Source organism: Protopterus annectens, chromosome 5.part0 (assembly GCF_019279795.1).
Source record: "Protopterus annectens isolate FY-2018-M chromosome 5.part0, PAN1.0, whole genome shotgun sequence".
In the NCBI taxonomy this organism is placed as follows: Eukaryota; Metazoa; Chordata; order Ceratodontiformes; family Protopteridae; genus Protopterus; species Protopterus annectens.
In genome coordinates, this window is record NC_056735.1 from 867,009,545 (window position 1) to 867,035,048 (window position 25,504).

Genomic DNA, 25,504 nt, shown 5'->3' on the forward strand with positions numbered 1-25,504 from the left:
AACATAAGAAGCTTTGTATAGTTGCCCTCTACACATCACCAGATAAAATATTAACTTATTAGAAGAAATTATTTTCTGGATAGCTACAAATATTACTACTGAAAGCATTAACTGGTTATCTGTGGCAACTAACATCCCAGCTACAAGTCTTAACTTGTATGGGTTCAAACAGCTGATCTCTTCTCCTGCTCTACTCAAGAAAATGAATCATAAAAATTATATCCTTGAATGGGTACTTTTCTCTGACCCCAGCAAGTATGCTATCTCAGGGGTTCTACTTGATTCCCTTAGTGACCATCACCCTCCATTCACCAATAGAGAAATCAGCCACAAGCTAAAAAAACATCAATACAGAATCACCTGAACTCTTTCTAACTTTTAATCGGATATACTCAATAATCTACTAAAATCTATCAACTGGTCTCCACTCAAAACCCTACTCCTAGATGAAGGTGTCAACAAATTCAATAATACATTCATGAAGAGTTTAAACACCCTTACCCTTTCTAGAAAAAACAGTAAAAAATACTCAACCTCCCAGGCTGTCTCATTCTACAAGAATTCTCATGCAAAAACATGACAAAGCATGGAAATAATGGTATGAAGAAGTTGTGCAACTTCACCAAGCAGCAAATTCACCTAGACAAATATATATATATATATATATATATGTATTAATGTGACCCACAAAATAATCATAAAAAATCCAAAGGAATTCTGGTGCTCAATTACAAACATTTTTCAACCTGGCTCTCTCCTTCACCAAATCCCTACCTGGATTTATCTCTTTCAGAAATAGTATCGAATTTAGCACTTTCTTCAAAAACATCATAACCTCTCATCTCCAGCTCTCACAACCATTTAATCTACCTCAAAGTTCTACTAGTCTTGACATCCATGCCTTCAATCTCCATATCTCCACATCATATGTTAAGCAGTTAATAAAGAAGCTTAAACCCTGTTCTCCTTCTGCTGATGATCTCCCTGCTGAGTACCTTAGGTTTGCTGCAGATTCTGTGGAATATCCAGTCTCAAATTTCATTAACAGATCCCTGCCCTGTGGAAAAAATTCTTCATTATTCCCCTCCATAAAGGAGTTAACACCCCTGAAATCTCTAACTTTAAGGCCAAGAGCCATCTTGTCACCCTTTTCTAAGATCCTGGAAAAGTGTATTCATAAGCAACTTCTTCAGTACCTCTAGCAAAATGATCTTCTAACCCAAAACAACATGGTTTCTGATCAAGCCATAGCACCACTACAACTCTCCCCAACTTTTCTGATACCATTAATAATGTTAGAGACCAAAGAAAGTTTATCTCTTCTGTTTTACTAGATCTCTCAAAAGCCTTTGCCACAGTGTTACGTGTGAAACTTCTGACTCAAATTTTCTCTGTGGGCCTTTCCAAACCAACTCTTCTGTAGTTCTCTAACTACCTGTCTGAAAGAAATCAACCTGCCAATTGGCTCTCTTTTTTCTCTTCTTTTCTTCTAGTTAAAATGGGTGTTCCTCAAGGCTCTATTCTTGGTCCATTGCTCTTTAACATTTTCATCAATAACCTATACACCTCCTCTCAGCAAACTAGCAAACTTACCTTAGTCAGTAGATGACTCAACTCTCATCTGCTCATCTGACAGCCCACTACAACTACAAACCATGACACAAAACACCTTCAACTCAAACTGTGGCTACATCAAAAACAACTTTTACTTAATCGCCAAAAAACTAAACTACTATTTTTCCAAAGTTCCATGCCAATGCTAAAAATAACTTCCACATTACCTCTTTAAATGAAAGAGCTATTAAAATAGTTACTCATACCAAATTGCTTGGAATCACCATAGATGACAACTTAAAGTTTGATCTTCATGCACAATACTGTCTAAAAATAACTCAAAAGCTAGGTTTACTTTATAGAGCAAAAACATTCCTTACTGCTTCTAGCAGAATCACCCTAGCTGACACCTATCTATCACCCTCTCTTCCCTATGTCTCACCCTTTTGACTGACACCCAGATCAATCTTAAATCACAACTGGAGCAATGCCATAATAAGAATAAATTTGCAGCCAACCTGCCACATGAGACTCATCATTGCCCTGCATTAAATGCTCTCAAATAGTTTGAACTCTCACATCAACTAGCCAATACACATCTTCTTCTAACCCATAAAATACTATATAAACCCTCTACCTGCCCTTCTATCACCTCACTATCTCCCAAATCACCATCTGCACTCTTAAGACAAAAACCTGCTTAAAATCTATAAACCAAAAAAATTATGGAGTGAAGTTTATACTCACAGTGAATACCCAAACTATGGAACTCTGTCCCACATTCAATCAGAGTTATATCTAGCCTCCATGTATTTAAGCCCTCTCTCAAAGAATTTCTCAATAACTCATGGCTTTGCCCATGCAACTCAGCTGTATGATCTATAGTAAGAAATACTTAAATTCTTACTAATCTGACTTCTGCTTATACTATCTATCTATATCTTTTAAAACTTGCCTGCCCCCACTCTTAGGGTGGACTTGTATCTTTTATGAAAATAACTTTTTATTTGATTTTACAACCAAAAATTAAGAACCAAGGCAATTCAAACACAAAGAAAATGACAAAACAGTTACTCATAACTATATACAATCATCCAAGATAAAATCAGCATAAATATATATATATATATATATATATATATATATATATATATATATACATACACACACACACACACACCCACATACCCCCCCCCACACACACACACATCTTTAGTATTTGTCTATTAACATTTGCAGTTTCTGCCAAGCTAATCTTTTATGAGTTATATCAGATGTTCCTGTGAACTTGGTTTGCATTTCCTTTTTACAAACACATTCAGCTAATCTTAAAAATCAGTGGATGAAAGTTCTTGTTTATTCTTACAATTTAATGTTATTATTTTCCTAGCGATATGCCGCGGTGGTATGGCAGTAGCGTTGTTACCTCACAGCAAGAGGTTCTCCCATTCGATTCTCAGCTGGGCTTGGGAGTGCCTTCTGTGTGGAGTCTGCATGTCCTCCCAGTGGTTGGGTAGCATTTGAAAGACATGCGTGCATAAATGGACGTGCCTTTGTTGTAGGTTGAGCGTCGAGCTGGCACCTTGGCGTTTTGTAAAAATCTACTGCCAATCATTAGTGGACCGGAGTTCCGTTGTGGCGACCCCTTACTGGGAAAAGCCGTAAGACAAACAACAACATTTTCCTAGCGATGGCCAATATTGACCAAAGAAGAGGAATCTAGTAATTAGGGATTGCACTTGGGATAGGCACATTAAATTATATCAAGGAATCAGTAATCTGACAATTGTTTGACCATAACTCCTTCACAAAATATTTAATATCATTCCAAAATTGTAAAATGTTTCTACACTCGATGAACATATAAACCCAATTAGCTTCCAAAGTTTCACCACATCTCCAACATTTTATTTATGTACATTTAGTAATAATGGCGACTTTATGTGGAATAAAAAACTTCTATGAAGAAATTTCCAGGTGAACAACTTCCAATACAAAGAAGATGTGGTATTATTTGCAGATTTTAACAACTGCTTCCTATTATCAGCAGATAAGGGCTCTTTATTAACCTTTGTAGAGTAACTCCAAAAGGCCAAGTCAAAAGATAAAAATTCTTCATGTAAGATCTTGTATATATGGGAAATATGTAGTTTGTTTCAATGTTCATCGAGTTACAGCACATAAAAAGTTGCAGCAGAGTTGGTAACGGATCTGAATCTAAATTTATTAGAAGTCACATTTTACATTCAATGAACTCTCGCAAAGACTGTAAGGATAACCAATTATCTTGTTTAATGCTATATCTAGCTAAAAGAAAGTTTATTGATTGAATTTTGTATTTATCTATGAACTGATACCAACATTTTAAATTATTTTCCTTAACATTTAACATTTTGTTTTTATTAAAAGACTATACAATCTGGAGTATAAGCGGTAGGGAATATAAGAAAAAGTAATTGTTTAACATTATAATTACTGTCAATTATATTTCTGAAAGCACAAAAGATTTGATTTATACTATAGGAGAAATTAATACATTTCTTACTGTAGATACAAAAGTCACGAAATATCCAATATATTTTACTGAGACCTAGTGAAGAATTTATTTGTGCTTCATCCCTACTACTAGAAGTTATGCATACTTCATGTAGCTGTTTCCATCTTGAAATATAGGTAGGGTTAAGACAATGTAATATCATGTTAATAATAACAGATTTTGAATGCAATTCAATGTCAGGAAATCCAATTCCATTACTATCCTAGGCTTCAACATGCCAACTGAAAGCTATCCTCGGTCTTTGAGGAAACCAAAAGAAATTAAGTAATAAGCATTCATTTGCTTAAAGAATTTTTTAGAAGGAGTTAAAATGGGTCTACTTTTCTTTATCAAAATTTCACAATCTCGAAAAAGAAAAAGAAAAGCCCACTTCTGCAAAAGTGCACTACATCGAAAGTGCACTTTCGTGAAAGCCAATTCACCGAATCGGGAAAAAATAAATAAAAATCTACTGTAAACAGTGCTTTGCTGCACCCTCCACACCCCCCCTACTTAAATATACTAACTCCGAGATCACACTATAGTGGGGAAAAGTATATATTTCCTTATCCCCACTGTAACGTGCTTCAGCGAATCGTCTTTTGAGAAAGTGCACTTCTGATGTAGTGCACTTTCACTTAAGTGGGTTTGACCTCCTGTTTCTCGATGAACTGTGTTTTCGACAAACAGGAGACCCGTTAAAATTAGAGATTGTATATAAAACAAAATTTTTGGTAAAATGACCATTTTTATGGAATTGTGTCTTTTTATTTTATTTCCTAGCATAGTACATTATAATTTTAATATGTTTGTATATACTGAGTGTCATATTTAATGGTACTTTTTATTTATTTTTATTTTTACATCACTGGTGTCTCCTCATGCTTAGCTGTATCCTATGTATTCCACTATCAAACTGTATGTATATATGTTTTTTTTTAACTAAAATTGTGCTAGTATTCTATTTGATATTTTCCTCTTTGGAGCTTTTCTCCCTAGGCCTCTGCTGAAAATCAATATGTATCACCCAGTCAGACTTTACACTGGTAAACAGATATCAATAAGATAATATAAATAACAAATAATAAATATAGCCAAAACAATGATCCTGATTTAATTTACGTTTTATTACTTCTTTCCTTGATAGAATGGAGGTTGAGTTAAGATTGTCAGTTTAGGAATGGAATCCATTTTCAATACACAGTTTATAGCGTCACAGGTTCATAGGTAAGTACTAGGCTAGCTGCCCTTGTGGGCCATTTTAAGCCTAGCCATATTCCCTTTTTGTTATTAAATTCACCTATCCCATTTTGTTACAAATGAGCCTTAGCCATCTCATGGTCAATAATTATGTATTATCCCTAACAAAAAAAAAACTTGGATCATACCATAGATAATTTGAGGGGATGCATGCATGGGATAAAACATTTTAGAACTGCTTCTGTCCATTAGTAGCTGAGTGGGTAGTTGTGGGATAAATTTTCCACTTCTCAGCCATAGATCCAAGTTGCACTTGAATATGGACAGGGATGAACTTTGTTTTATATGGTTGGGGAGTCTGTTCCACAACAACGGTATCCCCTGTGAGACATACCTGTCCCTCCAAATTGTTCTGTGGATTCTACAGAAAAGGTTTAGATCCCTAGACCAAGTATTTCTGATGACATTTGACTTGCTGATGTGCAGTAAATCCATTAGTATTGGGTCGGAGGATGCCTTTTATGCCAGAAACAGGTCAACACTTAGCAGTCTGTAAGTTGCTGAGTATAGTTAGAGGCATTTAAGTCAGTCTATGTAAGACACGTCATTTAGGCCTTGTATCCATTTAGTAAGGTATCTCTGTAGGCATTCCAGTTGTTGCAAGTGTCTGGACAGATAAATGCCAAGTGGGGCATTTTATTTAATGATTGGCCTAATGATGGCTGAGTAAAGGGGGACAATGACATCCCTAGATATAGACATAAGCCCTTTGTTTATAAACTGAGCAATGTAGAAGAACATTCTTAGAGCAATGCACACATATTGCTCAAACGTTAAGGTCACTGTCTACATAAGTTCCCATATCCGAGCAAATGGGTCGACTTTTAGGAGAGTATTGTCAATGTAGTGTTTCCCTGGGATAGCTGACATAACAAAGGATACAACAATACATTTGGCATTTAGTTTCAGTGCTTGATTTTTGGCACCAGTTATTCATTTGGGACAAACCTTCCTGCAGGATGGCTAAGTCATTTCAGGATTCAGTGACTTTGAATTGAGTTTGTCAATATTCTTTTGAATAGCTGAATAAAACTCTATATTGTCAGGAAAGGGAAATGCAGAAAATTATTTACCAAATATTTTGTTAAATATTTTCTATAAGAACTGCTGTTACGTATCATGAAATCTCCCATTACCTCTTTAACTAATGCTGCATATAATTTTTTCCAGTCCTGGCTCCTTTTTTAGCCTGTTTAATTGCTTTACAAAATAAAAAGACTTACAAAGCTTATTATCTTATAATCTTATAATTGTACTTGCTTTGCCGAACTTTTTACAGTGTTTACAACTGTTGTCAAAAGCCTAGGTAAAAGTGAAGATTAATGATGGATGTCTTTGGATGTATTATGCTTTCTACAAGAACCTGTATTAATGTACTTCTGTCAGAAGTCATTGCTCTCAGAAATTTAATCCAAAGTTTCAAAACATTTTTGTCAGAAAAAGTTTTTTTAAAGATATAAATATCGACCAGATGTTTTCAAGGCTGGGAATGAGTGACATACTATTACAAGACAGGAATTGCTGTCAAATGACAAGCAGTTCTGAGGTGCAAGAATAAATAAATACATGTCTGTGAGCACTAGCTTTACGTAGGCCTCTTGGCAACCCATGTCAGGTCATGCACTGGAACACCAACTGCATTACCTACTGAGGGGAGTGACAGTTGGAGACTATGTAATAAGGGAGGTGATCATCTCTTCCTCTCCTTCTTACCTCAGACAGGACAGCATTGCTCATAGATGGGCTGGAAAGGTACATCTCATTAGCAATATCTTTAAACTAATGTGGAAGGAGGAGGGCATGTCATGGCAGGTACTCAAGACAGTACAATGATGGAAAAACAAAGGGGCATACAACATAGCTGAGGTACAAATCAGAGTCACTTGGAGTATGGCTGTTTAGTATTGTTTTGTAGTGCAAAGAGTCTGAGAAGGAAGATGGGTAGCTTCAAGCAATGATACAGGACCGGATGCTGGACCATCAATGGTATTGCAGAAACATGTCCCAGTGAAAAAGAGGAAGTGGGACTTGGAATTGCCTAGATATAGGTTGTTCATGAAGGACAGAAAAGGGAGGGCTGGAAGTAGAGTAGCAGGTTACATAAAGGAGGGCATCAAATGTGGTAACAGAGAGAGGATGGTCACCAGCCCATGATGTGAACAAGGAAGTGGGCAGGGTCACTACCTAGGAAAAGTGTCCTGGCAGTCAAGGAAGAGGAAGGGACATTGCTGGTTGGCTGATATAGTGTATTGTCCCCTGGAAACATTAACAGAGGTAAATTAAAGGACGGAGTGGAGAATAAAGCTATGAGACAGTAGAAAGAGAGTTATAGTCTGAATTCTTCAAGCATCAAATTGGGAGATTCCAAACTCTTGGAAAGAGAAGGAGAGAGAGAGAGCAACAGTGGATTAAAATCTTGGACCAAGAGGGACTTGGTTAGCTGGTTCGGGACTGTAGCAGAAACAAATATTTTAAATATGATCATAACCAAGTTGGAGGGCATAACTGATGTACATATTAAGGCACCACTATCTAACAGTGATCATGGTACTGTGAAATTTAGAGTGGGGGGAAGTAATAACCCAAATACAAAAGACAAAGATGATAGTACAGAATTTTAGGGGAGTGGAGTATGGTGAACTGAGTGACAGGGTCAAAGATAATTTAGGAGATTGATGACAAAGTACTGAAGTCAATTAACTATATAGATGGATAAAGGATGCACTACTCAAGGCTATGGATAAGGGTTTGTATAAGAGGCAAAAATCAGATAGTGACACCAACATGGCTACACAAGAAGGTATGCTAGTGATTAGGGGACAAGGCACTGCATACAAGAGGAGGAGGAGGGGAGGGTGGAGAGTCGGAGGAAAAACAATACAAGGAGGCAAACAGAAGGGCGACAAGGACCGAAGCTGAAAGGAAGTTAGAAGAAGAGGTCAAGAGGGAGAACAAAGGCTTCTTTAGGTACATAGAAGAAATAAGGAAGGAAGGAAGGAAGGAAGAAGGAAGAAAGGAAGGAAGGAAGGAAGGAAGGAAGGAAGGAAGGAAGGAAGGAAGGGCTGACCAGGCAGAGCAAAGATGGGAATGAGATCATGGAAGACTGGGAAAAATCAGCTGTTCTGAGTTAATACTTTGTTTCATTCTTTCCAAAGGAATGCAAAATTAGGGTGCCATTTTAGGAGGAGTAAGGTCAGAATATGGACAACAGTGAATGGGTATCAGGATACAGAAGGAGGAGGTTGTGAGGGAATTTGCTTACCTAATGGACAATAAAGAGAACATGAGCTATCTCCCTTTGCCCTCAAGAATCTAGACAGGGTGCCAGGAAATCCCCTGACTGAGTGTTTTAGCACATCTGTGATCATTATGCATGTGTCCTTGTCCAACAACTGTGGTGCCCTTGTACAAGATGAAAGAGAGGTGGAAAAAGCCAAGGAACTATAAGGGCTGCTATTCTGACAGTAATAGCAAGGACAGTCATGGAAAGAATTCTGAGAAGAAGGTTGGTTACTTTCCTATAACCATCTTCATCACAGTATTCAACATGGATACGAAGACAGAAGGAGCTATCAGACAAACCTGAACCAGTTTTATGAGAGTGCTATTGGAAAATTTGACAAGATGTCATTCATAGATGTGGTCTGCTGGAACTTCATCAAGGTCTTTGACTTGGTTTTGCACAGTAGACTCTTAGGAAAGCAGTAGGGATTGTGGGACTAAATGCTGCATGATTAAATGGTATGACTCATAGGGTTGTGGTAAGAGGATGATGTCTATAATAATGAAAAGTGACAAGTGGTTTACTACAGGGGCTGATCCAGTGTCCAGTACTCCTCAGTGGGTTCATTTCAGGCATTTCAGAGGGAATATAGAATAAGATCAGACTCTTAACTGATGACATAACTTTGGGGCAACATTGGAGGATGGGAGGGAAGAGTCTAAGGAAGGATATAGAAAAGATTACTTAAATGGGCTGAAAAGTGGCAGCAGAGGTTTAGTGCAAGGAAAAAAAAAAAACATTGCAAACTGAGCAGAAATAAATTCACAGATATGGAACTAACACTTGTAAGCACAAAGAAACCCTCTAGGCTAAGAGTTAAACATGAATATCAAAGAAGTTGAAACAACAAAAACCTTCACTAACTGCAGAGAGACAGAGAGACCACAATATTCAATGAAACAAATAAATAAACAGAAAAATAAAATGCAGTACTATCTTTAACACTGCAAGTTTGTACTTAACTCCACTTGTAATACAGCTGATTGTAGGTATACAGAGGTAGCAGCATCCTTGTCCTGGTCATTACTAACATAGGCGACCGTTGCTTTACACCAATAGTCAACTCCTTCCTGGTTAGATCCAACCACAAACTAATCACCTTGGAAATCCACATCCCTCCAACCTTCCTCCAAAATATAACCACCATGAAAAACTTCTCCAAAGCTAACTTTGGGCTCCTTAAAACAGAGGTGACTAACTTCATGTCACCCATGCAAATGGAGAATAGTTGGATGACCACCGAATCATACACCAGTGCACTGTAGGAACACGTACACAAATGCACGGATCTTGCCATACCCAATAGAACCAAGACGCTCTCCTCCAAAAAAAGGAAGCCAATCTGGTGGTCCCCTGCCATAAACAAACTCTACAACAAAAGGAGGAAATTGATGCGGAATAAGGTGAAGTTCCAAGAATGGAAAAAAACCCTTATCAGGCTCAACAAAATGTTGAGATCCCTCATCAAATCCTCTAAAGTTAGCTATGAAAACAGAATTGCAGCAGATAGTAAAGACAATCACAAGGCCTTTTATAGTTATGTAAAGACTCTCCACGGCAATACTTAGATTTACTCTGAGCTACTGCACAATGGTACCTCCAATACCAAGCCTATTGCCAATATATTGGCCAACAGATTCAGTGCGAACTTTACCCCCCAAAGGAGCAATTACATTACCAGTAGATTGCCAGGCACCCAGTATTACTGCTGTACAGGTTAAAACAGCACTGTCCAAGGCCAGGAATACAGTTTCTATGGAACCTGACAGTATCCCTGGCTGTGTTTTACATGAACTACAGAGTGAACTACCACCTCACCTGTGTGTCCTGTTCAATCAGAGCCTCACCTCAGGCTTTGTCCCTACCGAATGGAGCACAGCTACAGTCATCCCTCTCCACAAAGAAGGAGCGAATACAGACCCTGGGAACTATCACCCCATTAGTCTGATGAGTCTGATATGCAAAGATATGGAACACATCATCATGGACCTAATAAACAAGGATATAGGGAATCTCCAAGCTCTGGATCCCACACAGTTTGGTTTTGTGTAGGGTAGATCATGCCTGCTCAACTTGGTCGACTTATTTGAGTCAATCACCAGAGCTGTGGATGAAGGCAAGGTGTTTCATACAGCCTACCTTGATCTGGCCAAGTCTTTTGATACCATTCCCCACTCAGGAATCATAGAAAAACTCACTAAGCTTGGCATCAAACCCTGTATCACTAGGTGGGTTGCAAACTGGCTCACCGATAGAACCCACAGTGTGAAAGTAGTTGACTCCAAGTCAGACTGCTGACCAGTCATGAGTGGAGTCCCACAGGGTTCAGTCCTGGGTCCTCTCCTGTTTGGTATCTACTTCTCTGAAGTCCAGGCCAACACAAAGGGACTCTGGCTGTGAAAGTTTGCAGATGATTGCAAGTTAGGAGCCATTATTAACTCCCCAAGTGATGTTGACATCTACAGAAAGGCATCACCGAGACCAACGACCGGTGTCAGAACCATGGCCTTAAGCTCAATGCCAAAAAATGTGTCGTCATCCCCTTTGGGAAAAAACCCAGTTCCCATGAATTACCACATCGATGGTAGTCCACTGAACACAGAAGGCATTGTAAGAGATCTGGGAACACAGGTTGACAGTGACCTCTCTTTTGACCACCACATTGCCACTGTGGTCAGAAAGCCCTTCTACGTGGCTCATCTCATTACTAAGGGTTTTGCATCCAGGAAGAAGGAGGTCATTGTTTCCCTCTACTCTTCCCTCATTAGGCCAATCATCGAGTACAATGTCCCATTTGGCATGCACCTCACTAGACACCTGCAACAACTGGAGAGGCCACAGAAATACCTCACAAAGAGGATTCTAGGCTTTAAACGTTTGTCTTATATGGACAGACTCAAAAAACTCCAACTATTCTCTGTCTCATATCGCCTGCTTAGAGGCGATCTCTGCTTGACTTACAAAGCCATGTCTGACCCAGCTCTGTTAGAAATGCTACATCTAAAGAAATCCCAATCCGTCCACATCACATGCTCCAGAGACCTCAACCTCATTACCACAATCAACAGAACATGCTGGAGGGCAGGTTCCTAACCCACAGACTGCCCATGCTATAGAATAAACTTCCCATACATGCCAAACAGAGCACCTCACTGGCGCTCTTCAAGAGATATCTTGATGAGTGGATGGAAATAGAAAATTCACCACAGGGATCACTCCCGTGGCTTTACTCGACAGAGGCACTGGGAACTAAGGTTGGGTGGCACGATGCCAGGGTAATCCTATGGGCTAGGCTTGTAAAGGCTCCAGGGCCATTAGCCTAGTACACACCTATGAATCTATGAACCTATGACTCAACAATTTTGGAGTGATGTATTAGATAGGGAGGGTGAAGCTGATTGCAACAGGGCCTGAAAAGGATTTGCAAGTGTTGCTTACACCTATACTGGACCACAAGGTGCAGCGTGAGAGGTTAGTGGCAGCAGCCAAAAGAATGTTGGATGAATCCTCCAGAGGGGATAATCTCCAGAATCAAAAAGATAATGTTGCCAGTCCTGAGGCCTGTCATTCTGCATCTTTAAGCACTGGAGACTATACATATTGAGGGATATTAAGCTGTCCAGATGAGTTCAGAGGAAAGCCAGCAGAAAGCCATATGGTTGGAGGAGAAAGCACATGATCAGACAGTAGAGGAAGTGAAGTCCTTCTCCTAAGACCAAAAGAAGGAGTTGGGGCGTGATGTGGTGCACATGATCATATCCGGGAGATGTGATAAATGTGTGTGTGTGTGTGTGTGTGTGTGTGTGTGTGTGTGTGTGTGTGTGTGTGTGTGTGTGTGTGTGTGTGTGTGTGTGTGTGTGTGTGTGTGTTTCTGTACAGAAAGGAGAGACGAGGATGAGGAGCACAGACTGTAGGTTGTATTGACTAACTAGTCCTTTGAAACTGCGAAAAACAATTCTTCATGGACAGGGTTGTGGCCTCATGGATTCAGCTACTAAAATGTGATGGGGAAAGGAAATGTACAGATGCATTCAAGATGGTACGTAACAACTGGAGAAGAGATGAGGGGCTAGATACCAATAAAGAGGAATAACGCTGAATGCAGATAATGTAATACAAATGCTGGTCACCTCAAAGTCATGTTAGTCAGTAGAAGCTGATAAACTATGATTTGTTTTCAGACTGCGGTGGTGGTGCTGCGGTAGTGTTGTCGCCTCACAGTAAGACGTTGTCCTGTTCGATTCTCAGCTAAAGCGTCTTCTGTGTGGACACAGGCATGAATGGGCGTACCTTTGTTGAAGGTTGTGTGTCAGGGCTGGCAACTCGGTACGTAAAAATCTACTGCCAATCATTAGCGGACCGGAGTTCCGCTGTGGCGACCCCTAACCCCGAAAAGCCGAAAGATACAACAACAACAACAACAACTTTCTCAGTAGAAAGATGTCAGGTGCTTTGTAGGATCTGCTATGTATTAACATAGCTTCGTAAAACTGTGAGCATGCCTGAAAAGAATAATTAAGTTTTTTATGGATTTGCCTAATTTTCTGCATAAATATCTTAATATACCTAATTAAACCTTATTAGAACAAGAACTTTTTTGCAGTGTTATTTAATGTTATGATTTAAATAATGTTAAGTATGGACATTAACAGATATATTATTAAATGTATGCGTGTTTGATCAAAGGAAATTAATGTAAACCATAAGTAGGCCTTCTTTTTGTTGATTACAGGTTAGGAATGTTTCCATACTGATCTGTTCTTGGCCCAATCTGTGACAAAAAGGCACACAAATGATTGTAATAGTGGTGTCTCTGCTAAATCTTTAGGAAATAATAGTATTTTATAATCTTTTTCAAATAATATCAAGGGTAGCCCTTAAATGATGTAATTACATAAAACATAACAGCTGTGCATTTCTCACAAGAATAACAAAAAAAACTATAGTTAGCTACAATTAATTACTCCATTGATATTTTAAATTTACATTCTGATTAACAAGCTCATATCCAGAGTTCCTTAAATTCTGAAATGTATTTAGAAATTATTGTTAGAGTGTAACATGTTGCCATATATCTGGTTCTAAATATAGAAGGTAAGGAACACTAGCTTTAAGTTTCATTACCACATTGTACTATTAATACTCTAGTTCATTCAGTCATGGAACATCACCAACCATTTTGTGTAGAATTAAACCCAGCTTCTACCATCAGAATGAATACAAATATGTTTGGTAAGAAAGGTTAAGGGAATGTGAGATCAGAATCATCTGTCATTTGCATATGTATATTCATACTCACATATAATTTGCTAGTAAAGGAAGAGATATAGTCTATCTGTCCTGTCTGATTTGTGCAACCATCACTGTTAAATCTATGTTCATTAATATTCATTCATTCATTCATTTCATGTTCAATATATACTTTATGTAATTTAGAGTTGCAGGAGCTGAATCATATACCAATCAAGCAATGAAACCAAAGCAGGAAAAAAATTCTGGTGAGTATGCAGTCCATCACATGACACACACATTCACATGTACATGACATACACACCTACTGTCAGTTTATAGCACCAGAAGACCTTACTGCATGTCTTTAGGATGCTGGAAGAAAGAAGAAATCCTAGGGAAAACTCACGTGGATATAGAGAAGATGTGTAAACTTTATACAGAAGGTACCCCTGCTAAAGCTAAATGGGAAAACAATGTACTGTGAAACAGAATTGACTTATGGAGACCTAAGGGGTATCTGTACGTAGAAAACATCCTGTTTTACTTGAAACTTTGGCAGTCCAGTGGGCTCTTACCTTGGCCATTACATGGCCACATTTATTAAAACTAACAATAAAAGTTACTAAGTCCAAAAAAAGAAAATAACATTGATATACAGAGCATATTTTTATGAAACATAATGCATTTCTAAATGTATCACACCCTAGCCTACATGTATTTGAGCATATAATAGGTAAATCCTCAGAGTATGTTGTTAACTAATGGCAAACTGGTAGCCGTTAAAGATCTCTGCTTAAATGCATGCTGATAGCTATGGAACTATGACATACTTAAAGAATGTAATTTCAATGAATACCATTTTTAACCTGTTATGTTGATGTCTGTATTTTAGGAACAAGTATTAAGTAATTAATAATAATAAACTATGTACAGTCCTTACAGATTCACTATTTTGTATGAATTTGCTAATCCAAAACACTGACAAAAGCTGGCTTTTTAAAATGGCTTTATTTGAAAATTAAAACAAAGTGCAATGCAATAAATCATAATACTGTTTCAGTGTCACACTTGTCAGCAAATCATGCAATACCATAAGTAATAACTTGCAGAAAAAAACACATAAATTGAATAACACACATTGGTGAAGGCAACAAAGTTTTCCTGATCTTATTACTATACTTGGTCTAACCTATGATCACTCAAAAATATTTACACACTCTGATTCCCTGGGCTTGAAAGTATGAGAGCTGTGCTGTTGCTACTGACATCAACAAAAACAACAAAACACTTTATGATCTTATTTAATCACTGGAGAAAATATAAAATAAAACAAGTGTTGATTTTTTTAATTATTTTTATAATCAATCTAAGTTTTTCAATCCAAGGAATTTACTGAAGAAAGATAAATCATTAACTGACTTCTCAACCAGTTTAATACATAAGAGCAAGGTCAAAGGGTACATACTGCATAGTGATTTAATGCAATCAAATCATTCAACAAGTATATAGGTTACACATATTTCTGTTAAAAACAACACTGACAAGTGCATGGAACAATTTAAAAACACAAAACAGTTGGATGAAATTCAGCTTAAATTCTATACCCAATACTATAACTCCAATTTATTTATTTATTTTATCTGCCTTCTGAGGGCATTTACTTGAATTGTGATCCTCAGCATTGCTATCTATATGAAATATTTATATAATTATTAATGGCATTATAAAGGCATGTCCAGACTGAAAACAAAGAAACATTTTTGTTAAGGAGAGTGAGCTTCACTTTATCTAATGTTTATCACTTTCTTTGAAACAGAAGCATACTTAGGTTATAAAAGATGAATAAGAAACATTAGCAGTAACACATCCCTACCATATATGTTAAATGTTATTTTCAATGGCATGTACAATTTTCTGTATTGACTCTTTATATGATGCAGAATATGCAGGCATATATTTGTTCCATCAGGGACTGATACATTGAAGAACAACTTTTTGGGTTCAGCTTACTGACTGGAACCTTTGATCTTTTGTTTTATAACTTAGGTTTTGGGGTGATGTAGGGAGTATCCTTCTATGGATGTGTGGATGGGGTAGGAGGCAAAGCTCTAAACATAAACAAAAACTTCTGAAGTTCTGGTTGGCCAGCTGAACCCATGTGACCAGTCTGTAGTGAAGTGACCTTCAATAGATCCACCCATGTTCACTGTACTACACTGCATATTTTTTCCAGATGGCTTCACTAACACTGAATATGCAGCAACTTGTTTTTCCAAAATAACTAGCAAGAGGTGAGCTTGGTGCAAAAAAAAAAAAAAAAGGCAAGCAAAACAGATACATTCCCTGGCCATGAAAGTATGAGAGCTATACTGTTGCTGCTGACATCAATTACAGTTATGAAGCTGTTTCTAAGATCAGGTACCTTCTAGGTGAAAATGTTTAAATCCCTATGTTTAAACAATGTATCTTATATTTCTATGTTCCTGTCTTACCCTACTTCTAGTGCCCAAAACTAAATAACTTGTTAAATATATTGAAGTATTTTACAAATCTCTCTATTCTGTGGTAGTCCCAATAGTGCTTATTGAATAATAGTCCTTGGTGGAACATTCTAGCAGCACTGTACCACACTCTGCAACACAGGGCTTTGCTGTTGCTTGCACATGTACCATCTCAACTACTTATGTAATATGATCTAGCTCACAAAGCAAATGGAGATGGAAGATGGTTTGGCCAATCACATAATGTTTTAGCTAGCTAGATCTGTCAGTTTTTTCCTCTACCTCAGTGACTAACTTTTTAGACAGAAGATGTAGGGGTCATGGAACGTGAAGTTTGGAACAGAATGATCTTTGCCAAGTTTTCATACAGAATGACAGCAGTTTGTTAAGACTCAACCTTGTGTCATTAAAATCCTTTATTTAATGTTCATAATTCTATGACTGAGTTCAAGGAAGGAAGAGGCAGTGGAAGAAAGATAAGCTAAAACCATATGTTACAGCAAGCAAGACTGCAGACTGTCATAGTATTCTTGGTCACAGTTTTGTCTAATCTTGTAGGCAGGAATTCCTTCTCTGATAGTTATTTGCTGCTCTCACAGTGACTGAACACTTCAACATATAACTTACAAAGCTGCTGAGCAGCATTGAGTTCTATTTCTTTGTTTAAAGATTTCCTTTTTTATTTGTTTTGCTGGTCCCTGATGATGTGTAGAAGATACTGCAATGTGTGACGTTTTGTACTGCACCACCATGTGTTTAGTAGAAAAACAGAGAAAGTACACCAGCCTGGAAGGCACACCGACCTCTTCATTTAATTTGGACATAGGAGTTACTCATGAATGCATAAACTGTGGTTCTCATTTTGAAACACAGTAGCCAATCTCCAGTCTACTTCTGTGCACAGAATATACTGCTGCTGTTGTGGGACCCTACTATACATGTAGCTTGCCAACATTATTCTTATATAAGGAAACATTCTGATAAAAAAGTCTTTCGGCTTTTCCCGGTTAGGGGTCGCACAGAGGAACTCCAGTCTGCTAATGACTGGCAGTGGATTTTTATGTTGCCAAGTTGCCAGCCTGATGCTCAACCTTCAAAGAAGGCACACCCATTCACGCATGCACCAAACTGCATGTCTTTATACGTCACTTGAACACTGGGAGTCTGCATGTCCTCCCCGTGGTCGAGTGACGTATAAAGACATGCAGGTAGGTGCGTGCATGAATGGGTATGCCTACTTTGAAGGTTGGGCATCGGGCTGGCAACTTGGCACCATAAAAATCCACTGCCAGTCATTAGTGGACTGGAGTTCCTCTGTGCGACCCCTAACCGGGAAAAGCCGAAAGACTTTTTTATCAGAATGTTTCTTTATATAAGGATAATGTTGGCAAGCTACATGTATAGTAGGGTCCCACAACAGCAGCAGTATATTCTGTGCACAGAAGTAGAGTGTAGATTGTCTTTTACTATCCAAACCTGCCACTACTCAGATCTAACAAATTATGTCGACAATAAACTGAAAGTGGTATTGTGCTCATGGAGATTATGGAACTGGTATAGTTTCTCATGATTATAATGGTAGTCAAGACTTATGTCAGGCCATTCCATGTATTACTCCTTTACATAAACTCCACTGTCAAATACGGCTGTTAAGAGATGGTACTGAAGGGGACTACCACTTGTTCTGCAGGCTTGTTTGGTAGTCATCTCATCTTAAATGACATTATGATGCCAGTGTTATTTGTATTAAAAAAACATGAACATTACAGCTGAATTAAAGTTCTGAAAGGAAACCTACTAGCAATGGACAAAGCAAAGTTTATCGAAACTCCTTTTGGGGTGGGTGGGTGGGTACTACTTCTTAAAGTACAGTGCCTCATGTGGCCAGAGTTCTGGTTAAGTGAAAATAAAATATGCTTTTTTATGTTTGGAGCCACTGCTTAAAAAATGAAGCTAAGTAGTACTACCAATATTATGACTATGACTGTGCTAAGATAATTCTGAGATAGAACTGAAGACTTGGGATTCTGCCTCTATTATTTTGTAAACTTCTCACTTGAGAAACTTTAAAATGAATTTAAACTATTAAATTTTGAGCAGATATTTGCTTATTTGCTTAAGGAGTTAAACTGAATAGCTATACACTGTTTATGAATTGAATTTTAAGAATACATCATGATCACAGTACAATTACGTTTATTATTCATAAACTCCTGATAGAGTGTGGGTGTACTGCTCGACATACACATACCCAGCATTTCGTTTCAGCTGTAAATATGGGAGTGGGTAAATCCAAGAGGTCCAACATTCTAGATTAACATTCCTAGTACACAATGCATTAATTTGTAAACTTGTATTTTAACATATATTGAAGTATATGCACTGGTTTATGGCTTACACGTGGTATTGCATTGTATTTGTGAGCACAGGATGTTTGGGATGTGTGCAAATTAGTTTGGGTCTCAGCTTGCACACACATGCATTCATTGAAGTACAGACTGATGCAACACAGTGATTTTTAATGTATTGATTAATTATATTGCTTTTTATGTTTTTGAAAGATTTTTGTGATGTTACCGAAGGTGATTATTTTTGCATGAAATGGTGTATGTTAATATTTTCTTAATTGTTTTTACTACATTTGCTGGCAATGAGCCTAAATTTAACAACAAAGTCTGAGATGCTTTTGAGATGCTTGGAATGATTCTGTTGCTTTACTTCTCCTGAGTGGGATGGATAGCTTGTACCTGTTTCTGGTTGTTGATGTTATTTTATACCAGGTGGAAGCATTTCACAGTTAATAAAACTGTTCTTTTGTTACTGAATTTATGTGGCTATTGTATAATTTAATTTGGCATCTATTTCGTGAGTGGTATTATTTGTATATGCTATTTACAACATCTTAAATCTTTAGGCTATGGGATCCTACAAAAATAAATATGCCTAAACTGCCAGTAAGTCAAAACTAGGGTATGATAGGTGAACTAAAGAAATTTTACTTATCAATTAATACAAGATAAATAAATTATATTTATAAAAATCCATACTGTGGCAGATATGTGCTGTTTACCAAAGTGAGGCTTACATTCTGATTTGGCATTTTCAACATTTTATTATCAGTGACAAGACTTTTGTAAAAGGAAATGCCCTGTTGGATAGATGTTTCTGTAGATGAAGAACTCATAACTAATCCATACTGTCTGAGTTACCTAGTCACAAAGGAAGAAAAATTAATTTTTAAATATCTTTTCCACACTCTGGGCAAAGGATGTCATCTCTCTCTGTTAGGAATCCACGGCCTACTAACGAGACTGAGCACTTCTTGCAGTTGAAGCAGTCATTATGCCATTGTCGTTCCTCAAACGAAATGTATTTGCTTCCTCCAAGTCCTGTGCATAGAAATAAATTAATTAATAAACAAACAAACACATAAATGCAAGCATATCTGCCACTGTGAAAATGAGATTTGATGTGAATTATTTTAGGCTGGGTATATTTAAGTAAACAGAATGAGAATACAGTGTATAAAACCAACAGTTTTTGTTAGTCTTCTAGTTCAAAAGAACAGTACATATAAATTCCTACTTGCAGTGGTCTTTGTTTTAGAAATTATATTCCTACCACCTAATTGCTAATGCTGCAATGCAAATGAAAACTCAGTGATTTATGGCATATTACATAATGTTTTCATTTTACAGATAGCATGCTGCATAATCTTCTTTATTTGATTCTAATATGGAAAATTTGCATTGCATCATTGCCTTAATTTGTAACTTGCAGTGTCCTTAATGCTGGATTTGCATAGCTGAAAGAATGCTGTTAAAAAGCTGACTGATATCTTAAGTGAACACCACTACAAATTTTATTCTTGGCCATTGAGGAAATTATATTAAGGTTGAGAGTGTGGAGACTTAACCACTGATAGTGGCAGAAGGGGTGAAGCCCCACCACTGTAAACAAAGTTTTCAATGTTCCAGCTTCAGTCTTACATTACAAAGTCAGAAGAGTTTTCACCTTCATGTAGGCCCTTTCTAAACCCATGTGAAGACATATTAAAAATTCCCAGTTCTGTGAAAGTTCCTGATGTACAAGTGCAGTTTCAGGAACAGGTACATACAAACCAAAGGGTGTATTTCTGGACCACTGTTTAGCCACCATACAGAGTACTTTCTACACTTGGGGAGGGGTTCTGGACCATTGCTTGGCACTGGGGAGGACATCAAAAGAAAGCAGATAAAACTTGCGAGATAGAGACATAACAGATGCTAGCACCATTGCATCCCTGACTGCAGGTATTAATGCATACTTCACTTCCAAACTTACCTAAAGAACAAATTAACTGATATGCAAGTGAGAATGTAAATTTTGAAAACATACCACCAATTGGATTAGTGCACCCAGCACACTTCTTGGCATACAAGTTGCAGAAGCAGTTGAGACAGTATGGAAATTCATCCCGAGAGGTGAAGCGTTGTCCTGACAATTGAATTTTGCATCCAGTACAGACAAAGCACTCTTTGTGCCAGGGCTGGTCATGGTAAGTTACTCCTCCAGTAGTGATAGCCTGTCAAATTAAAAAAAAATCCATCAAAATTCAAAACTTTGGCTTAATGCCCTGTAATTCTGGAGCATTTTCTCCCCGGGCCTCCACTGAAAACAGGATCTCTGGAACCTAGTCGGACTTTCCCGGTCAACAAATGTTAAATAAATAAAATTATACTCAGTATTTTACAAACTGCTAAGGTGTGATCTGCGTCTGCCATACAAGGCATCCTCTGATCCAATACTGATGGATTTACCTCATATCAAGTGAGTTGAATGGCATCAGAAAATATTCAGTCTAGGGATCTAAATCCCTTCTAAAACATTAGCAGAGCAGTTTGGAGGGACAGGCACATCTCACATCGGAAACCACTGCTCTGGAACAGACTCCCCAGCCACATAAAACAGAGTTAATCCCTGTCCATATTCAAGCACAACTTGGATCTATGGATGGAAAATAAAAAATGTATCCCAGGACTGCCTCCTGTACTACTAATGGACAGATGCAGCTCCTAAATACTTTATCCCATACATGGGCCCCCTCAAATTATCTATGGTATGATCCCATTTATTTTCATTGGGGTAGTATATAATTATCAACCATGGGATGGGTAAGGTCAGTCTCTAAACAAATGGTATAGGTTAATTTGAGCACAAAATGGGAAATTGGCTAGGCTTAAAATGGCCATCAAGGGCAGCTAGCCTAGTACTTATGAACCTATAAAAATTACAAGTTGCATGTTCCTTGTGGTTCTTTATGACAGAAAAAAATCAGAGCAGTACTACAGACTGCAGGTAACCTATACATGCATATCCCAGTATGAATATTCACCAGCACTTCTTATATATTATGCATACTATTTGTACTGTTCAGACATTTTTCCAGCATTGGATACTATATATTCTGAAATCTCAGTTCATAACATTCTGTACCACATAATGGGGAGATGACCACTGTATGCTGCAGGATTTCAGAATGCATATCTCATCACTTCCTATATCATTTCTTCCCAAGTACTTCTTTACAAGGAAACATGTTACTCACTGTATGCCAGGACTACAAATGTGAAAGCTGTGGGTAGTTGTCAATATACTAGCTAGTTCTTTGAGTAAGGCCTGTGTAGTAGAATATAGCGGGTCCTCAAACCATTTAACAGAGAGAAATTTCCCAGGTTGCTCAATCCTGACACCACTATTTCATCATGTTTTTTTTTTCATCCACTCCATTTCTTGTATGCTGCCAAATGCACCATGTAGATGGAAGCAAAGAGTGGGAGACACAGAGAGTGAGATTGGCTCAAAGCTCTCAAGTGTTCAGATTTTCCCAGAATGCCCAGCTTTTTGGCTCATATTTTTGGTCTGTTCCATGTAACATTGGTGTTTTTCCAGCAAATCACTGCAGATTGAAGTTACTAAATGTTGACACACAGCTGAGTTTCAGACATCATATCCTGCAGTAAATGCATCCTAACACAAATGGTGTTATTCTAGCAACTTTCTAAGTTTATAAGAGCAATATTTAAAACTTGTCCATAGTTTTGCACCTTTGTCCCCCATTTTTTTAGGCTTTGCCCAGATTTCTTGCTCTAACAGGTTGAGCAGTATTGTCTGCAATTAGAGTTCTACTCACAATTATAATGTTATAGTAACAACCCAGAGCTTCTGAATCTGTTGCTCTACACCTCCAGCTACAGGATGCATAGGAGTGTGTCCATAGCTGGGCCTCATGTATGGTGTCTCCTAGGGACATTCCTTTGATTGTGCTGGCTCCAAAGGAAGATCTGCTCCTGCAATGTTTTCTGGATGTCTGCAGGGAAGACCAAGATGTTGCAGCACAAATGTTGTCCAAGGAAGCATTGCAAAAAAAAGGCAATGTTACACTATCTGACTGAACTTCTAAAGGAGTAGGTAACTTCTATATTTCTGCTAACAGAACAGGACGCAGTTAAATTATGATTCTGAAATATGTTACTTTGCATTTTTTTCTGGCTTCATAAGCTCCACACGTTAGGTGTGCAATGGATGAGAAAGAAATATTTTGTAGTGAGTTGGATAAAGTGGTGGTGAGTATACCCAAGAGTGAGAGACTGGTGAGTGGAGCGGATTTCAGTGGGCATGTTGGTGAAGGAAACAATGGGGATGAGGAAGTGATGGGTAGGTATGGTGTTAAGGGGAGGCACGCAGAAGGTCAGATGGTAGTGGATTTTGCGAAAAGGATGGACATGGCTGTGGTGAATACATATTTTAAGAAGAGGGAGGAGCATAGTGTGACAAACAGGAGTGGAGGAAGATGCACACAGGTGGATTATATCTTATGCAGGAGACCCAATCGGAAGGAGATTGGAGACTGTAAAGTGGTAATGGGGAAAGTGTAGTTAGACAGCAGAGGATGGTGGTCTATAGGATGACGCTGGTGATCAAAAACAGGAGGAGGAGAGTGAGGGCAGTGCCAAGGATCAAATGGTGGAAGCTGAAAAAGGATGATTGTGAGGTGGAGTTCAGGGAAGAGTTAAGACAGCCACTGGGTGGCAGTGAAGAGTTACTGAACAGCTGGATAACTACAGCAGAGCTGGTAAGGGAGACAGCTAGAAAGATGCATGGTGTGACATCTGGACAGAGAAAGGAGGACAAGGAGACCTGATGGTGGAATGAGGAAGTACAGGAGAGTATACAGAGGAAGAGGTTGGAGAAGAAGTGGGATTGTCAGAGACATGACGAATGTGAACAGGAGTACAAAGAGATAAGACGTATGATGGAGAGAGGTGCAAAAGCTAAGGATAAGGCATATGGAGAGTTGTATTAAAGGTTGGACACTAAGGAGGGAGAAAAGGACCTGTACCGATTGGCTAGACAGAGGGACTGAGCTAGGAAAGATATGCAGCAGGTAAAGGTGATAAAGGATAATGAGGAAAACGTACTCACAAGTGAGGAGAGTGTGTTGAGCAGATGGAAAGAGTACTTTGAGGGGTTGATGAATGAAGAGAATGAGAGGGAGAGAAGGTTGGATGATGTGGGGATAGTGAATCAGGAAGTGCAACGGATTAGCAAGGAAGAAGTAAGGACAGCTATGAACAGAATGAAGAATGGAAAGGCTGTTGGCCCAGATGACATACCTGTGGAAGCATGTAGGTATTTAAGAGAGATGGCAGTGGGGTTTTTAACCAGACTGTTTAATGAAATCTTGGAAAATGAGAGGATGCCTGAGGTGTGGAGAAGTGTTTTGGTACCATTTTTTAAGAATAAGGGTGATGTGCAGAGCAGTAATAACTACAGGGAGATACAACTGATCAGTCACAGCATGAAGTTATGGGAAAGAGCAGTAGAAGCTAGGTTAAGAAGGGAGGTGATGATTAGTGAGCAGCAGTATGGTTTCATGCCGGGAAAGAGCACTACAGATGTGATGATTGCTCTGAGGGTGTTGATGGATAAGTATAGGGAAGGTCAGAAGGAGTTGCATTGTGTCTTTGTGGACTTAGACAAAGCATACGACAGTGTGTCTAGAGAGGTGTTTGGTATTGTATGAGGAAGTCGGTAAGGGTGGTAAAGGATATGTACGAGGATAGTGTGACAGTGATGAGGTCTGCAGTTGGAGTGAAGGATGCATTCAGGGTAGAGTTGGGATTACATCGAGGATCAGCTCTGAGCCCTTTCTTATTTGCAATGGTGATGGACAGGTTGACAGATGAGATCAGACAGGAGTCCCCGTGGACTATGATGTTTGTGGATGACATTGTGATCAGTAGTGAGAGCAAGGAATAGGTTGAGGAGACCCTGGAGAGATGGAGATATGCTCTAGACAGGAGAGGAATTAAGGTCAGCAGAGCTAAGAAAGAATATATGTGTGCAAATGAGAGGAAGGATAGAGGAATGGTGAAGATTTAGGGAGTAGAGATGGCGAAGGTGGATGACTTTAAATACTTGAGCTCAACAGTTCAGAGTAATGGTGAGTGTGGAAGTGAGGTTAAGAAGAGAGTACAGGCAGGGTGGAGTGGTTGGAGAAGAGTGTCAGGAGTGATTGTGACAGATGGGTACCAGTAAGAGTGAAAGGGAAGGTCTACAAGAGGGTAGTGAGACCAGCTATATTACATGGGTTGGAGATGGTGGCATTAATGAAAAAATAGGAGTCAGAGCTGGAGGTGGCAGAGTTAAAGATGTTAAGATTTGCATTGGGAGTGATAAGGATGGACAGGATTAGAAATCACTTTATTAGAGGGTTAGCTCAGGTTAGACAGTTTGGAGACAAAGCCAGAGAGGCAAGATTGATTGGTCTGGACATGTGCTAAGGAGGGATGCTGGGTATATTGGGAGAAGGATGCTAATCATGGAGCTGCCAGGTAAGAGGAAAAGAGGAAGGCCTAAGACAAAGTTTATGGATGTGGTGAGAGAAGACATGCAGGTGGCTGGTGTGACAGAGCAAAATGCAGAGGACAGGAAAAATGAAACAGATGATCCACCGCAGCAATGCCTAACAGGAACAGCCAAAAGAAGAAGAAGAAGAAGATGGCTTCTGCCGTGTCTACACAAAACCTTAGTTGTCTGTGAACATCTATGAATTACAGAATGAAGTCTGCTTTGCTGGAGTACTGTGCAAAGAAA

General features: G+C 38.5%; 1 protein-coding gene across 2 annotated transcripts in view; it reads right to left on the minus strand.

Annotated features, from left to right (window-relative positions):
• Positions 1-17,827: 17,827 nt before the first annotated feature.
• LOC122802867 (four and a half LIM domains protein 2) overlaps positions 17,828-25,504 on the minus strand; it is a 388,073-nt gene continuing 380,396 nt past the window's right edge. For both annotated transcript variants that reach the window (XM_044072664.1, XM_044072665.1), the window contains exons 5-6: positions 20,744-20,930; positions 17,828-19,755 (exon numbers count right to left, since the gene is read on the minus strand). In XM_044072664.1, coding sequence (XP_043928599.1) covers positions 19,604-19,755; positions 20,744-20,930 — 339 coding nt within the window. In that variant the 3' untranslated portion in view covers positions 17,828-19,603. The remainder of the gene's footprint in view (positions 19,756-20,743; positions 20,931-25,504) is intronic.